This window comes from Microtus ochrogaster, unplaced genomic scaffold, assembly GCF_000317375.1.
Source record: "Microtus ochrogaster isolate Prairie Vole_2 unplaced genomic scaffold, MicOch1.0 UNK34, whole genome shotgun sequence".
NCBI classification, from domain to species: Eukaryota; Metazoa; Chordata; class Mammalia; order Rodentia; family Cricetidae; genus Microtus; species Microtus ochrogaster.
In genome coordinates this window covers 3,904,025-3,922,789 of record NW_004949132.1, presented here as the reverse complement: position 1 = coordinate 3,922,789, position 18,765 = coordinate 3,904,025, and the positions used below count along the sequence as shown (strand labels likewise).

Below are 18,765 nucleotides of genomic sequence, written 5' to 3'. Positions count from 1 at the left end.
AAGGTAGTTTGGATGCTCACCTTACTAAACCTGGATGGAGGTGGGTGGGCGGTCCTTGGACTTCCCACAGGTCAGGGAACTCTGATTGCTCTTCAAGCTGATGAGGGAGAGGGACTTGATCGGGGGAGGGGGAGGGAAATGGGAGGTGGTGATGGGGAGGAGGCAGAAATCCTTAATAAATAAATAAATTAAAAAAAAGAAAATTGTCTTCAATAAGTATATATATTAAAAAGATAAGTGGTTACAGGTTGTGGGGAAAACACAGTGTGTGAAGGTAGAGTGAAACAAATTGACAAATGAACAAACAAAAACTCGTTTAGGGGGCTACTGCAACTGATCAAGTGAGTGGAGAATGGGCAGTGGTCAGTCGGGAGTGGTGTGGTGGTCAAATTCTTAGACTCTCCTGAATGAATGCAAGTCTAAAGATTTTTCTTGTGAAAATCTCATGCATTCCCCTATTGTCTGAGAGTTCCTTTCAGACATTAAGATTCTATAATTGCTGTTTTTACCCTCCAGCAAGGGAGCACAATTTATTCCTCTTGTGAATTTCCTAAATTTCCAAAAGCTCCAATCAAAGCAAAGTACGAAAATATGACAGTAATAAGCCATTGAGGCTGTCTGTAGCGTCAGTCTAGAGAAGGCTTCCTGTCTTCAAGCTTGTCAAAGCTATTGTGTGCTGAGGCCAAAGACTGACTACTGGAGGAAACATCTCCATCTCTCCATCACCAAGAATGTTTATGGCCTATTATCTACTAGTCAGGATGTCATGACTGTCCATTTGGATACTCATGTTGATATACCACCTTAATGCCCAAACATCTTATCAGGAAGTACTAGAGATGGAACCCAAGTATTTGTACATGCTAGGAATGGACTTTTCCACTGAACTACAGTTTAAGCCTCCAAACATATTCATTCCTAATTAAAAAAAATGTTATGCCCCCCTTTTATCATGTCTACCTTAGTTTTGAATCTTTGGGTTTCTGTTTTTAACTTGGAGGACCAGGAAAAGACAGATTTTTTTTTTGAATATAGAAACTGTTACATTGCTAAGCATTCTTAACCTTGATGATGCATGTCTGAATGACATCAAACAAAGAAGGAATTTGGAAATTATCATCTTCATGTGATCAGTACAGACGACTGAAGAACTGAAATAAGAAATTGTATAGATCTGTCTATACGATTTTCTTACTCATAAATTTCTCCACCATTTAATATACCAAGGAAAACCTTTTTTTCTTCAAATTTTCTACCCCTTTTCAGCTTTTCTGTTTTGGAAATAGCTACTGTACTACTAATGAAGACAGGAAAAAACAACGAGTGAAATAGATTTTTGCTATGCTGTTTTATCAGAACTCATTCTTATACTAAAGGCTAACCTATACATTTCTGTGTCATTTTATTTCCCTTTGGCTGAGCATGCAGGCCTAGTTGGTCCCCTTCTTTCTTTTGAAACAAGGTGCTAAAGCACTAAACTGGCAACTTAAAAATAAATGAGCTATTATGCATGAATACTTTTATACTGGAAAGATATTAAGATATTTTAAATGTCATTTAAAATAGTCTTACATTTATATGCAGCAAAGTTACATGTCCTAAAATATAATTAGCTTTGCTTTTTGCTCCAGACATGCTGTGGAACTTGGTTTAAGTTCCAGATCTTTAATAAATCAAGGTGAACAGATTTACAAAATTAGTAAGCTTAACGTGTCTAATATAAAAAGAACTTAGACAAGTAGAAAATATGACAACTCTAGTAGAAAAAGGGATAAAACACATAATCAGATGTTCAAAGGAGAATAAAACAAATGGTTTATGATATTAAAATATGTTAAATCTTGCTTATAACAAAAATCAAACGTAGGGCTGGCGAGATGGTTCAGTGCCGAACAATCAATCACAGGACTGAAGTTCTGATCCTAGCTCCTAAGTAAGAAGCTGAGCTTCTTAGAAACACATGTCAGTTCTGAGGGATCCAATTACCTCCTTTGACCTTAAATTAACTCTTCAAAAAGTCAAATATGAAATTATAATAAGATAGTGGTTTATTTTGACTATCAGATTGGAAATGTAGTTTCTAATGCTTTTTTGAGCCATGATGACAAAAATGTAAGAAACAGTCATGCCTTGGGACTGTTGGTATTCATAGTAAACGGTGCATATGTTCTATGTCTCTATAAAATAATTACTAGGAATTTGCCTTATAGATAATAATTTCACAGCTGTTCAGAGAGGTCTGTACAAGGAGATCCATCACAGCATTGTTTAGAAAACAAAAAGAGTTTAACCAAACTTGAAACCACCTAACTGCTCACTTAGTGAAATACCAGGCAAATAAGCATGACACACTTGTACAAGGCAATATTGCTTGAAATAATGCAGTATGGATAAACATTCTAACAGAGAAAGCAAAAATGTGTTCTTAGAGGTAAATCTTATTGTAAAGCATCTGTTTAAAAAAAAGTCTCTCTGTGTTTCTGTTTAAATAAGTACTGACAATATCTAGAAGGACCTGCGTATGTTGTTCTTAATCATGACTTTTAGGGAGTTACTTTTGGGAATCAGAAACAGGAAATATTTTCCTTCTAATACTCATATATACTGCTATACTTCTTAGAGCTACCATATATTACTTTTATACCAAAACTCAAAAATGAGTGAATGAATATACACAAGGGTGCTAGTGCCCCTGAAGTGTAATAGCTGAAAAGGTTTGCATCTTGCATCAAATAGTTAAGAAATCCCAGTGTGCAAGGAGAACTTGAGCAAATTAAAAAAAAAAAGTGACACATGTTTGTTTTGCTTGAGCAGACAAAGCACACAGTGTTTGAGACTTTGGCTGTGGTCTAAGGTATCATGTGGTGGAGACATATTATCTGTCTGGTGTCCGAAGTATAAAGCCTATTTAATGATAAGGGCAGTGGGGTGTCTCTGTTCATAATTTCTAAGCCAGAGTTTCACCCACAGTCCTAAGATGGACAGTGGAGTTAGGTGGTAATATCTGTAAAGCTGCCTTGGAAGAACAGAAAGGAATTTCAAATTTGTCCTCTCCAGCTTCAGAAAGTTTAAAGTCATCACTCCATTTTCCATGGAGAGAAAGGGAAGGGAGAGAGAGAAAGAGAGGGGATCTGTCATTGGTATCAACTTCCTCTTCCTTACATTATACCATTATTTGACTCTATTTGTTTTAGATGGCTCTTTTTTGTATACTTACTTATGCTAAAACAATATTTCATTTATTAGTTGAGAATTTCATACACTGTATTTTGATCATTCTCTTTATCTCCCTACCCACACAACTTCATACGCTTCCCTTTCTCCATCTCTCTTTCCTCTCTTTCTCTCTGCCTTCTTTTTAAAAACAAATAACAAAAGCCTCAAAACCACTAAGTTCAGTTTGCGTGGTCAACTACTCCTGGGTGATGGAGGAAATGATGATCTGTCTATATGTTACTCTCATTGGTTAATAAAGAAACGGCCTTGGCCCTTTGATAGGACAGAAACTTAGGTAGGTGGAGAAAACAGAACAGAATTCTGGGAGGAAGTGAGGCAATTGCCATGCTGCTCCTCTCCGGAGTAGATGCGATGAAGCTCCAGCCCAAGATGGACGTACGCTAGAATCTTTCTGGTGGGTCACCACCTCGTGGTGCTACACACATTAATGGAGGTGGGTTGATAAGGATGTGAGAGTTGGCCAGTAGGAGGCTGGAGCTAATGGGCCAAACAGTGTTTATATGAATACAGTTTGTGCGTTGTTATTTCAGGGCCTAAGCTAGCCAGGTGGCTGGGAGCTAGGTGGCAGGAACACAGCTCCAGCTCCATCTACACCTGGGTATGGGGCCTGCCTGGGGATTTGGTCAACATGCCAGGTGTCGCTCCACTGAGGAAAACTGATTTGTCCTCACCCAATAGCAATCTGATGCCAGTAGTTGCTCAACTAAGTGGAACCATGAGCCTGCCTTCTCTCTTCTGTGCTGTGGGGGGAGAAGATCGCATGTATCCCAGGCTGTTTCCAAATTCACTTTGACTTTCAATATTCATTCCTCCGTCTCATGTGCAACCATATCCAGTGATATTTTCTTTTTATTATTTCGTACTTGTTGCCCCAGAATGCAAGTCTGATGATGAGTTCAATCCCCAGGACTCCATGAGGACTAAACCTCACTCCACAAAGTAGTATTATCTCAGTGAGCTCACTATCCCTTTTCACTAATTAACTGATGACAACAGTCCTTGGAGATCAGAGTGAAGCATGAAACTGTCACTCATTGACGTTCCTGCGAATCATGCTTTCTTCATTCTACTGAGAACTTCACAGAGCTGGCATACACGTCAGACAGAGAACATTGTGTACATCGCACTAACTTAATCTTGTTTGAGTTTATCAGTAGGAACCAGAATACAAGGAACAAATAGTAGTCAGAGAAATCTAGCTGGGAGGGTATATTTGGAAGCCAGGAGATAAAAACAGGACACAGTCAGAATAGGGGAGGCAACACGAAATGTTCTGAAGTGATAGAGTTGTTTATTATGCTTATTTATTATTTTTATTACGCTTATGTCCAGATCCCAAGCCATAACCATTAAATATACAAAGTTTTATGTATTAATTTTGTCTCATTTAAGTTGCTGAATGTGCTAAAATATGGTACATAGACACTGAATTGTGGGGTCAGAGAGAGGAGAGGGTGTTGGCTGGAGAAGAGAATAGAAGAAAGGTAAGACTGTTGGAGGAGTAATATGGAAATGAAAGCAAATAATAAAATGAGCTATTATTCAGATTAATAAAAAGATAAAACTCCATTACTCTAACCCTGAGAAATTTAGGCAACACAGTTGATTGAGATATTAATATTATCTGATAATTAATAATGACTACATGTGACAGAATCTAGACTCATGAGTGAAGGAGTTTCTAGACAGAACTAATTGAGGTGAGGAAACCCACCCTCAACACTGAGAACATTATTTCATTGCGAGAAATACTGGACTGAATTAAAAAGCACGTGAATTTATCTCTCTCTGCTGTTTGAGTGCAGATGCGTTATGACCAGCTGTGTTCAGCACATGTTCCATGATTTCCCTGTTCTAATAGACTGTACCAAGCTGTGAAGCAAAATCAAGGCAGTTGCTTTTTCAGGTAATTTTTCATAGCAAACTATTATTTCAAAAGTTTAATGCAATGATAGTTTAGAAAACCCTTCTACCAGCGAACTATTGTGTGTGTGTGTGAGGGGGGGGGTAGAGAGAGAGAACAGAATCCTTGAAGCTAGCATTATAGGTAGGCAGTTGTAAGTTACTTGATGTTGATGTGGGGAACCATCTCAGGTCATATGCAAGAGCTGTAAGTGCTCTTAAGTGCTGAGCCACCTTTCCAGCACCTCAAATTGAACGTTTAAACCACTGTGTACAATGCGTACTTAATGTGCATGCATGTGTGCCCTTTTCTTGTGTGTAGTGTATTCAACTTGTTCATGGGTGTGCATGTGTGCATGTGGGTGCATATGTTTGGCGACCAGAGGTTGACTTTAGATGTCTTACTTGGTGGATATTCACCTTACTTTTTGAGGCAGAGTCTCTTATTGAACCTGGAGTCTATTGATTTGGTGAGGCTGGCTGGAGAGTGAGCTTTGGGGATTCACTTATCTCTTTGTCTACACCCAGTACTGGGTTACAGATGCATGCTCCTAAATCCAACTTTTACATGGATGGGTGCTGGGAATCAGAGCTCAGGTCCTCCTCATGCACAGGAGACACTTTGCACATTGAGGCCTGTCCCAGTTTTACTTGAGAAAATAGGTGGCATTAACCAGCAGATGACATTAGCATGACTTAACTAGTCAGAGCAGGAGCACTACCAGCTGTTTTAGTGGGTGCTTAGGTCATGCCAGGGACCATCCTAGTTAAATGCCTCTATACTTCATTCCACTCTTACTATAACTCTATAAAGTCCATTCCCTCATTGTTCTGAGTCACAGATAAAAAGACAGAGGTATAGAGACACTAAAGTGATTTGTCCAAGGAAACACATCTAAAAGGGGCTGAATCCAAAGCATAGATGGTCTATACATAGAAGGGGATTTTTTTTACAATCTCTCCTTTACTTTCTGCTCTATCTCACTGTGAGTTAAATTGATGGTCTCAGATCTTTAGGTCCTCTCCCTGTGTTCAAGCAACCTTTGTGCAGGTTCAGTGTCTGTCCTCCAAACTGTAAAATCTCATCCTGAGGTCAAGAGCCAGATAGAAGCAGGGGGTGGGTACCAGTGTCCTGTTGCTGATTTTCTATACCCTCAACACAAACACTTATCAGTGCTGTTGAGATTTAATCTCTGTAGCTCATCTGTGAGACCGATTTTAATTTGGAGCCATCTGCCACAGACAAATGAGTAATTATGGCAGAGCCCAGAGGGGTAAGCCACAGGGAAAAGGTTGGCTTAGTCTCTTTCTGGATGTCTGCAGTGATGCAAGTGACCAAGAAAGAAAATTACTTGGGTGGACTGCTGGTACAATGACTGGAAGCTCTACTTATCCATTGTACAAACCTTTAAACTTTTGTTAAAAAGGAAGGGTGCCTTTGAGGTCATGCAGCTTCTTTGGTAACAGAAGGAAGATTGTCGCCATCTAGGCCAGACAGGGGGAGGTGATCTGTGAACCCTCCCACATACTGTACTCATGGTGCCTTGTGACCAGGGCCACGGGCCATCTGTCTTTTCAAGCACAAGTAAACTAAAGCAATAAATCAGAAAATGGTTGATGCAGGTGAATCATTCTATTTGTTGTTTCATTGGTTAAGTAATAAAGAAACTGCTTGGCCTAGGATAGGGTAGAATTTAGGTAGGCAGAGAAAACAGAGCAGAATACTGGGAAAAAGAAGCTGAATCGGTGAGTCGCCATGATTCTCACTCCTGACACAGATGCAGGTTAAGATCATTCCTGGTAAGCCAGCTCATGGGCTACACAGATTATTAGAAATGGGTTAGGTCAATATGTAAGAGCTAGCCAATAAGAGGCTGGAACTAATGGGCCGGGCAGTGTTTAAAAGAATACAGTTTACGTGTAATTATTTTGGGTATAAAGCTAGCCATGCGGGCAACTAGGTGGCGGAACACAGCCCCGCTGCTCCTAACACAACAGAGTGGCACCCAACATGGTAATAAACTCCACGTAAAACCTGAGAGAGCTTAATTTTAATCAGAGAAAAAGACAGAGTTAACACAGGTTTTGCCTGTTAGTTGGTGGCATGCTGTAGAGAGATTTCCTGATTTGGCATCAGCAGCAAAAAGCTGTGGCCTACCAAGTGCTGTGAAAGGGCTTGATCATGCCTAGCCAATGAGGCAACAGGCAGACTCTAGTGTGGCTCCTCTGGGCCTGGTAGGCCTTAACTTCCTACAGCGGAGCATAAGGGGGAATGGGGTAAAGGAGTTACAGAGGGAATTTTGCTGCCAGCCTGGAACTTAAGACCTTGTCTACTAATGCGGAAGATGGCTCTGCTTTATCTTCCCAGTATTGATGGACGTCAGCTGTGTGTGTGTAGCTGGCGGTGGTGCTCTGTGCCAAAGGTTTGCTGTTGCTGTTCAGATTGTGTGTGAAGGGGTGCCTTCCTGCAAATGGTCTGCCCTGCTGAACTCAAGGGCCTTAATGGGGCCTGCTTTGCTCACATTCCCGATTGCTTCCAGGTAAACCAATCTTGTTTTTGTCTTGAAGAAAGATAGGGTTCTCGAACACTGTGGCAACCTGGTAGAGTTACTCATATATGACCTATCATAGTGACTCTCGGAATAACGGAAGACAATGAAATAGTAGAAGTTCATTGTTGGGCCTGGGGCGGAGAGGACAAAGCTACTGAGGAGATTGTGGATGGAGTTGAAGGTTCTGTACGGTTTAAACTACAGTGTTTATTTATGAGAGTGGGGTATTGACCAAGGAGGGATTATTTATGGTGGTGCATGACAAAAGGTCCCAACAAAACTGCGGCTGCGTGAGTCGCCTATCCTAGGTTTCTTATGTCTCATTTTATCACCACGAGCAGTTTGCTTCTGTGAGCTAAGTTTTGCTTCTGACAAGGAGAGGTCACGACGTGCACGATAGTATAAGTTGACATGGTGCCTTCCTTCCTGACTGGCAGATCCCCAGCATTTAGTACAGCAGACAAAAAGATGAGAGAAATGGGACCAGCAAACATGGATTCAGTCTACACTCACTACCCAGCTAGGAAATTGTCCTGTGCTCTCCTCTTCCTCTAGACAGTTATGTGACTAAATGTGATTGATTGCAAAACCCCCAAAAGTCCCGTTTCAAAGAAAGTCTTGTCATTTTTCTGTAAGATACCTTTAAATCCTTTATGTCCCTCAGCAAATATTTATATACCACCCCTTATCTTGTGTGCACTGGTTCAGTATGGAGAGGGTAAGCATGTGTGGTGGCTTGAAAGAAAATGACCCCCAAAGGGAATGGCACTATTAGGACGTGTGGCCTTGTTCGAAGAAGTGTGCCATTGTGGGGGTGGGCTTTGAGGTCTCCTTTGTTCAAGCTACATTCACTGACCCAGTTCACTTCCTGTTGCCTGCAGGTCAAGATGGAGAACTCTTAGCTCCTTCTCCAGCATCATGTCTGCCTACGTGCCACCATGATGATAATGGACTAAGCCTCTAGAACTGTATGCCACCCCAATTAAATGCTTTCCTTTATAAGAGTTGTAATCATGGTGTCTCTTCTCAGCAATAGAAGCCCTAACTAAGACAGCATGGAAAGACGTGGGCATTAGACTGATAGTACACAGTAAGAGGACTAGATGTTCCTAGGAATGAGGGCACCCACTAGTACAAGGTGGCATGAGATTGTTTTCAAATAAAGGAAACAGCCAGTGTGGTACAGGAACTTAGAGGTTTGTACCTGAGAAGGCCTTCAGAAGCCTCCCAGGTGCTTAGCTAGGAGAAGGGGATACAAAACAAATCAGTTTTGATGACCTTGGTAAGATGGACTGAGTAGGAAACAAACTGAACTTCTTTTCTAAATTTCTTAGGCCTGTTGTTACTAGGGAGTTCATCTGTCTTCTATTCTTGGACCCATCTCATATTCTCTGTGCTAGGATCCTAAGATTTCCAGAGAAGCAATGAGGCCAAGTATAGGGCTTTTAAAACTCCCTTTCACCCATGAAATTTTTTCCAACCCAGGTGTACAGGTATATAATATAGGTATACATATATTAAGTATTTGCTGATACTAATGAATTAATTTATTCTAAAAAGATCTACTTTATTAAAGATGAGACCTAATTTGCATACTAATAAGATGAATGTCCTTGCTTATATTTATATAAAGAATTAAATCTTTACTGAATGTTTGATGCTGCAGAATATAGATCATTTTTGGTGATTTTGAGGGTTGAACAATATTTTAATTTTATAACCACCAGTGCTGAGAATGCTGCTATCTATAACTATATAGTATGCAATGGCAGAATTATGTTTAAGACTATGTAAGAAACTTGGATATTCTGTGCTGATCCCAAGCTAAAATCCACTAACAGATTTTTTTAATGAAATAGCTCAGTGAACATCTCTTAAAATCAAACATTTTAACAATCTAATCCCAAGATATACTAATTTAATGCTTAACATGCTGAGGGATTAGGAGAAAAATATTACTGAGTCTTTGTTTTCCACAATTATACCATTATGCTTCCGTGATACCATAACCCTTGGTATGTAAAATAAAACACTGCAGTTCACATCAGTCAATAGTCCCCAGTCTGGGCTGAGAAGTATCACTGTATATAGTGTTAGTGTGTGCAATGTAGAGGGTGCATATTGTGTGTTCAGAACCAAGGCTGCAAAGAGGTTGTGTGACAGATACACCATGAATGAGCATTTCCAGAAACCCCTGATATTCACTGAATGTACTGAGTCTGAGTCAGTTTTTACTGTTGTGCATTCAGGCGCCTTGTGATGCTGCCAATTTTTAAAAGACTTAGGTTATCCTTTTAAATTATGTGTGTTCGTGTGTCTATATGGCTGTGCACATGAGTGCAGGTGCCTGTGGAGACCAAAATAAGGGGCATAGAATAATATCCTGGAACTGAGTTACAAGTGCTCACAAGGCATTCCACTTAGGTGCTGGGAACTGAACTCAGGTCCTCTGCTAGAGCAATGCATGTTCTTTTCTTTTCTTTCTTTTCTTTTGGATTTTTTGAGATAGGGTCTCTCTTTAGCCTTGGAGCCTGTACCGGGACTCCTTCTGTAGACCAGATTGACATTAAACTCATAGAGATCCACCTGCCTCTGCCTCCTAAATGCTGGGATTAAAGGCATGCGATGCATGTTCTTAAAGAGCCATCTCTCCAGCCTTTGTTTCTAAACTTTTAGCAACAGCCTGATTTAGTTGAGTGATCAGAGCCTAGCAAATAAAAAGTTTTAGAAGCTATTAACTCCAATAGTTAGTGGGATCTTAAACAATTGACTTAACAATCTTGTTTCTCACTGGCAAACAGGGATGATGATGATGATGATAATAATAGTAATAAATAATAAAAATATTCAGTTTATAGAGTTCCCTAGAGTATTAAATGAATAAGTCATGTTAAGATGCTAAGCTCAGTGCTGGTTACATATTACTCATTCATTAAATAAACATTTATCAGGCATTTTTCTCTGCGTGTGTGATATAACAAGGAACAAGAAAGATGAAATCCTTCTTTTCATTGGGGGTATTATAAATGCTGAAGGAGAAGGGGATGCAGGCATTTTAGTCAAGGAACTGTTAATCTGTCCATTCCAGATTTTCCCTCCATTTTCTACTCTGAAAATCCCAGTGCTTTGCGAGTTGTCTCTTAGTTTGTTTTCATTGTTCTCTTCCTAAATGCATCTGTATTAAAAGCTATGGATTTTCTTCAAGCCAAGCTTTGGTCGTATTTCCTAATGCTTGAGGATGACAGATTTTCATTGTCCATGTTCATCAAGGTGCTGGTTTGTCTCTTTCTATATTTGCCCAGTTCCCTTTCCATTTTCTTTATCATGCCTATAATGCAAGCAAGGTCAGAGGTTTGGCAGCTAAGCCACCTTATCTTGGACATCCAGCCTCCAAAAATGGTTAGTAAAAGAGACCTCAGCTTCATAAAGTACATCACCTCGAGCATTTCCTCCTAACAATGGAGGACAAACTAATAGAAGACATTGTAGTATTAAAGAGACAGATAAGAATAGTAAGATCATTTTCCTAATTCAGAAAGGATAAACCAGTCTCTTCAGGATGGCTTCAGATCTGCAAAAAGAACTGATGCAGTAAGACTAATGAGAAAAATTTTCATGTTAGGGTAGGACAGTGATTCTCAAACCTGAGCATCCATCAGAATCCCCACTGAGGGCCTGTTAAGGCACAGCTCATTGGGCAACATCCCAGAGCTTATGATTTAGTAACCTTGTAGTGGGGCTCTCAGGCTTTGCACTTTCCCTCAGTTCTCAGGAAATGCTGCTGCTGCCAGTCTAAGGGCTGCAATTGGAGACCCTTTCATCTAGGAAAGTGATGACAGAGCAGGCAATACTAGTGGGGACTGGCTTAAAGAGGAAAGAAAGATGGAGGGAGAAGCCATGAAGCTTGGGGATTGAATATGGGGCAAGATTTGACTGAGAAATCCAAGATAACTGTACAAAGATACCAACTTTTGGTGACTTAGAGATTGTGAGATTTATGGAAGCAAACTTGCAAACGCCTACAAGTAGAATTCAGTCACATAGCATGTACTAGGAAAACAAGTGAGGTTTCTCTTCGTCTTTGTACTATGGCACTCAAGGCTAAAGTCTTCTTGCCTTTTTCTGTGGAAGAACAGCCTTTCAAGGAGAAAGCACAGGTCTGGATTTGCTCTCTCTTCTAGAATGTGACTTTTGAGTACGGGAAAAAAAATGAAGATATAATGGGAGGTGGTAAAGAAAGTGGAAAGAATTTACATATTCTAGACATGAAGAGCGTGTCTTCGCACTGTCAAGTGTTCAATATGTATAAGTAACTAAGACCAAGAGACACAGCAAAAGAGTAAAACAGCTGGGACCGCCCAGGGAAGCTACCGAGACAACTGATAACAGTTTCTAAGACAAGCCCTCTCAATTCCAGACTGCCAAACCTTTCCTCTGGACTCTGATGCCCTGATATTCTGACTGGTGCCAACCTAGTGTGAATTCTCTTACCTGCTTCTCTCTACCGGGCTTCCTGTAGCTAAGCAGAAGCTCCACAGCGCCCACCACTTCCTTGCGGATGGCATAGAGCAATGCATCTCCCACATACACGCTATGGTTCAGCAGTAGCTCCATGATCTCCAAGTTCTCATTCTCGATGGCAATGAGCAGGGCGTTCCTGCCCAAAGGATCCACGCAGTTGATGTTGACATTGTAGTAGATCTCAGCCTCCTGCAGCGCCTGCTTCACGGTGCCATAGTCCCCCTTCTCCACGGCACTAAGGAAGGCCTTCTCCTCAGCAGAGAGCTCCGTCTCAGCCCTCACGATTTGCAGGGGAATGCGGTCTCTGTAAGGTGAGTAATTGACCTTCTTGTAGTACAGCTGGGCCATGGCTCACATCAACTTAGAAAGCTAAGTGTGGAGAGAGGGAGAGAGAGATGAAAGATAGTTTTAGTTACCTGAAGGTTTCAAATGGCCACTCATAATCCCTTTCTAACGGGATTTCAAAATTTCGAAGCTTTTCAATGACATCAATGTTTCACTGTTGCTGAGGAGCAGAGCAACAGAAACCCAGGCTTTGGTCAGAAAGACTTGGGCTCGAACAGTTATTTAACACTCACCAGCTCTGTGATCTTGGATAAGTTACTCAAACCCTCTACTGCATTTGTTCCCGATATTATCCATACTAATGTTATTAGCAGTTATCAGTTATCATCTAGTGCTTACCAAGTCTCATGCTAGAGAACAGCCGCTACCCTGAAAAGCTACTCTGATAGTTTAAGGCGTTATGGATTACCAACCCCCTTAAAATATAGCACAAAGTCCACCGTCCTTTCCTTTCTTTTCACTGTCGAAAAATATCTCCGGGAATACTTAATACTTGTGATCAGTGGTGCTAAGTTGCTGCTCACATAGGGCCAGTTACTTTTGCTCTCCCGGGTCTGTGGATCTTTTTGCAATCTAATTTCCAAGATTACACTTGCCACTGTTCCGGAGGCACATTTCAGACTGACATTCTGTTGTAGGAGCTGGGAGTACAGTTCAGTTGGTAGAATGCTTGGCTAACATCCACAGAACCCTATGTTCTGTGGATTGCTCACTCCACATGAGCTGGATGGATGCACAACTGCAATTCTAACACTCAGAGGGTGGTGAAAAGAGAATCAGAAGTTCAGGGTCATCCTTGGCTTTACAGTGGGCTCAAGGCTGGCCTAGGATACATGAGACCATGTCATTTATATATATATATATATATATATATATATATATATATATATATATATATACCATACATATAATATATATAAATATATAAGACACTCTCACACACACATATATGGTTTAGTGTTAAGTGCAGCCCTGCTCCTCGATGATGGTCACTGGAGAAGTATTGACTTCCACAGGACAAAGCCATCTGCAAAAGATAAGCCTGGACTAGCTCCCCAAAGCCACCCCTATTTCTTTCTGCCACCACGCCAATCTCGGAAGCTAACAGACTGGAGAATCAATTTGACTTAATTCTGAGAAATGAATGGTCTGTTTTGTCTGTGCCAGATCTAAGGTCAGATCACACTTAATAGAACTGATGCTGAGGTGAAAATTAAATAGGTTTGTACTGAGCTCCGGCAATGTGGTTAAATTTTCTCTGAGAGACCAAGAAAAGAAAAGCACCTGTGCCTGCAATCATATGGAATGAATCACAGGGTAGAGCTCTTGCTTTGCAATTTACAGATCAAATTCACTCCCATTCCTCATTGACTGCTTGCACTGGCCCTGTGAGGTGGGAATGATGGTACTCTTCAGGGGCAGAAAATGAGATTAGATCTATTAGCTGATTGGCTGTTCTGTCTCCACGGTCTCCAAGCCCCTCTGGAGTTAAGATGGCCTTATTTTAGTACTTTTCATTAAGGAACCATTTCAGTAGTGGAAGGAGATGGAAATGTGATAAAGAGCCCCTTGTCTCATCTCCTGGCTGTAAGGGAAGGCGAGGAACTTCCACAAACATTTACCTCACTCTTTCAGTTAATTACAGCCCTGCTTTGGCAGAGTGAGAAGCATATATTAGATCAAGTAGCATTTGCAATTCATATCCTTGTGATCTTCTGGGAAGTTAGCATTTGAAGATGACTGCTGGCTGCCTTTGGCCATGAACAGGCCTAAATGACGAATTCTTTCTTTGTCCAGATCTCAGAAGAGCAGGTGCTGTTTGGCTCTCTAGAGAGACTCTGTTATGTCTTTCACTAGTGTGTTGGTTAGGTTTTGTCAACTTGACACAGACTCCAGTCACCTGGAGAGAAAGGGACCCTCAAACGAGGACTGGTCTCCATCTTAACCGAGGACTGACCTCCATCACATTAGCTTGATTGCAAATTAATATCAGAAGGTTTGGTTCACCGTGGGTGATGACATCTCTAGGGAATTGGGCCCAGGAAACATAAGAGAAGTAGCTGAAACTGGGTGGTGGTGGCATACACCTTTAATCACAGTCCTCAGGAGGCAGAGGCAGACAGATCTTTGTGAATTCCAGGCCAGTCTGGTCTATAGAGTGAATTTCAAGACATCCAGGGCTATATAAAGAAATACTGTCTAGAAAACAGAAAGAAAAAAATTGAAGAAAGAAAGAATGGAAGGAAGGAGGAAAGGAAGGAAGAAAGAAAGGAAGGAAAAAAGAAAGAAAGAAAGAAAGAAAGGAAGGAAGGAAGGAAGGAAGGAAGGAAGGAAGGAAGGAAGAAAAAGAAAGGTAGCTGAGGAAGCTGTGCAGAGCAAGCCAGTAATCAGCTGCTTCTATGGTTCCGCCTTCTGTACCTGCTTGAGTTCCTTCCCTGACTGATGGACAGGGATGGGCAAGTGTAAGACAAATACATCTTTTCTCTTCCAAGTTCTTTTTAGTCATGATGTTTTTCGCAGTAACAGAAAGAAAACCAGAACAGCTACTTTCAAAGAACTTAGTAGAGTCTAAAGGAAATTGGCACTTGGAGAAAGCACTTACCACTGAACAGCATATGACTTTGATAACACTAACTTTAGCCTGCCTCTCTGCATCTGTGTCGGCATCAGAAAGTGGGAGGGGAGAAGAGGGTGAGCCCCGAAGACAGACTCAGGAGCTCTCAGGCTTCTGTCACGATAACTTACTTGATTGAAGCACTTCCAGTGTGTCCGGTATCTGCTAATCCCTGTGGTGGGGGTAAGATGGCAGAACAGACCCTGTCTTCACTATTTTCACCTTCACTGCTAAGACATGTTGGAACTTTTGATCAGCCTGACTCCACTGTTTCCCCTCCACTTCCAGTCTACCCCTAATTTATTCTATGAAGCACAAATCTGATTTTGTTTTGCTAATCTTTCATCATTTCTTGATTCTCTCTCTCTCTCTGTCTCTCTCTCTGTGTCTCTGTCTCTCTCTCTCTCCCACTCCCTCTGTGTGTATGTGTGTGTACACGTGTGCATATGGAGGACCAAGATTAATATCAGGTGTCTCACTTTGTGACCATCCACCTTAACTTTTGAGACAGGGTATCTCAATGAACCTTGAACTCATGAATTTGATTAGACTTTCCCATCAGCAAATTCTAGAGGTCCTCTTTTCTTTGCCTCCTAAGTGCTGGGATTATACATGTGTACGCTCATGCTCAGTTTTTTTTTTTTTTTTTAATGTGGGTACCTAGAGATGTAAAATCAGGTTCCCATGCTTGGATGGCAAGCACTTTACTTAGTGAGCATCTCAGCCCCTCCAGCTAGTCTTCTAATGCAATTACCACCTTTTATAAGGCCTGCAGAGGCTTGGCTCTTGTTTACTTTTCTGACCTCTTCTTAAACTACTCATCCTAGCCACAAATGTTTAACCTATGATGACCCTTTTGATTCTTCTGTGATGCCAAGATTTTTCCAACTCAGAGACCTTTAATTCCAAATTAAATCATTTTTTTCCATGTCCTTCCATCTTTTAGTTCTTACAAATATATCACCCCTGGAGCTGTCCTCTCACGGCTCTCCAAATTAGTCCCTACCTATCCTTCTCTCTATGGCCCTGTCTTCTCCCTCTTTAATGCTTACCAAAATTTCTACTTATTTGTCTTATCAGTTCATTGTTCTTCCTAAATAGCCTTAAAGCTCAAGCTCAAGAATTGTACCAAGTCCTGGCTTTCTGGTGCCCACTCCCTATTCAGTGACTGGCACAACCTGGATACTCGATTGATGCTAGATGAGTAAATAGGCCAACCTTACATACTATTTCATTATCTCTTTTCATCCCTTCTCGAGTTCTAGCCACACTGAACCACATTCTGAACTTGTTCTTTTCGACAAGTTCTTTGCGTCTGGACATCACCTTATTCTCTCCACTTAGCTAACTTCTCGTATTTCAATACCTCCTCAATCATAATCTGTTCTTTGCAAAAGTTTACCCAGTGCCTGCAGGAATTCAGCCAGTCTTCCCATTCTCTACTGCTAGGTTAATCACATTTCTTCAGTGATGCCAACTACACATTTGTCTTCCTATGACTAGGGTAACAGGACTTAAAATCTCTGTATTCCCAGCACTCACATGGGTTTAGAACATGGCAGGTAGTAGTTTAAATAGACATTTAAGGAAGAAAACCAATTGGAAGTTAGCAGACTTAAGTACTAAGTAGGTGGCACTAATTTGATGCTTTGTGATCTCAGCAAGGACTGGAGGCCTTGGAAAAGGATTCATGAAGCAAATGTGCTAATTTTGGGGAGGATAAATTAAATATACAAATATGAAAGCCATTCTGCTCCAGAGAGGGAAGGCTAAAAGTGATGAGATTGATCATGGCTTGGCTGAGAGATTGTTGGGGAGAGCAGGGAAGGCTATTTTTTAAGCTACAGCAAAATATAAGTATTAGAAGTGTAATTCATAACCTCAGTTTTCTCAGCTGAGTAGTGACCTTAAAGATTTTTGACTTTTAAGAAACCACAATAGACAAAAAGGTTGGATGAGCATTTCAGGGAGCTTTATGACCATCTTACCAAGGTACCACTGTGGAGGAAACAGAAGATACGTGTATCCCAGGCAAAAATGAAATTGAAGGGGAAAAAAAAACCCATTCTGTTCTCTATTATGTGCCAGGCATTATGTCGGAAGTTTGGGCAATAAAGATATAAAAATAATCATTATAGTTTTGAATAGTTAATGTTTCCTGGGCACTGTGCCAGGTGCTGGGTCTGCACCATCACTACAATCGCCTCTAATAGTAATGAATGCAGCAAGCAGTGCCATTCATTACATTCTTACTATGTGCCAGATGCTAGGTACGTGGATTAAAATCATAAAGGAAGATGACACTAAACTCACGATAATTTGAGGCTTGAAGCAAGCATAATTGGATGATATATAGTCAAACCATAGTCTAGCTTTTCACATTGTCTCTTACATTTGAACTAATCTGCTGTGTTTTGTTTGCAGTAAGCTGCGGTAGGAGAGGCCTCATAGAATCCATAAGTTGAAAAGCTCACCTCCAGAGTTTAGTTTGAGATTATGATATTAAAGAGTGATTCTTTTGTATTAAGTCACTAAATCTCCAAAACAGCCACTGGAAGCAATAAAGAATCACATGGCTAAAATCTCGTAATAGCTTTACATGCATCCCATCATTAGAAATGTTATTATCATGTAAATAAAAGTTTATCTGACTAGAAGGACAGGAAAGATGTGAAAAAGGGAAAAGGGAGAGGCCTTGTGTCTGACCTTGGGAACATCTTTATGAGCATATCATTTTTAAATTTAATTAATTGATTTTTTAACCTGACTGAAGTTTCCCCTTCATCCTCTCCTCCCATTTCCGAGACTCCCTTCTCTGCTCCCCTCAATCCACCCCTTCTCCATTTCTGTTCAGAAAGGGCCAGGCCTTCCATGGGTATTAAGAAAGCATGGCATATCAAGTCATGGTAAGACTAAGCACTGCCCCCCTCTCCCCCGCTTGGGCAAGGTAATTCAGTATGAGGAATAGGCTCCCAAGAGCCAGTCAAAATCTTACGGATAGCCCATGTTTCCATTGTTAGGAGTCTCACAAATGGACCCAACTATAGAACTGTTACATATATGTGCAGAGGGCGTAGGGCAGTTCCATACAGGCTCCCTACTTGGTGGTTCAGACTCTGTGAGCCCCTATTAGCCCAGGCTATTTAATTCTGCGGGTTTTCTTGTGATGTTATTGACCTCTGGAGCCTACAATCTGTCTTCCCCATCTTCAGCAAGATTCCCTGAGCTCTGCCTAATGTTTGGCTGTGGGTCTCTCCATCTATTCTTGGGAACCTCTTCTAAGGAGCCACACTTAGCTCTACACTATGTGCTGAAAAGGAAACAAAAGCCACTTTCCTATGTTACCTGTTGATATACGGGCCCATGCAGATGCTTAATGACTTGCTACCCCCTTTGAACTCTTCTAGATCCCACCATTGGGGCCACCCGACCCTCATAACTTTTTCCTCACTTCAGGTGGACACTGATCTCCTCTCCATATGCTTACTACTAGTTTCTCTTCACCATTATTAAGGAATTAAGGAGCTGATGATGAGAGTGTCTGGGGTCTCTTGAACTGTTAGCTGGAAGATTCCTTCCTGTTGCTCTTTACGT

The 18,765-nt window shown here is 41.0% G+C and overlaps 1 protein-coding gene across 1 annotated transcript in view; it reads right to left on the bottom strand.

Moving 5' to 3' along the window:
- The window catches only part of Trpc5 (transient receptor potential cation channel subfamily C member 5), a gene marked incomplete at its 3' end in the record, with an annotated part of 211,928 nt that overhangs the window by 67,782 nt on the left and 125,381 nt on the right, over positions 1 to 18,765 (bottom strand). Inside the window, exon 2 of the mRNA XM_013354233.2 lies at positions 12,183 to 12,581. Within this exon, the coding sequence (XP_013209687.1) occupies positions 12,183 to 12,560 (378 nt within the window). The remainder of the gene's footprint in view (positions 1 to 12,182; positions 12,582 to 18,765) is intronic.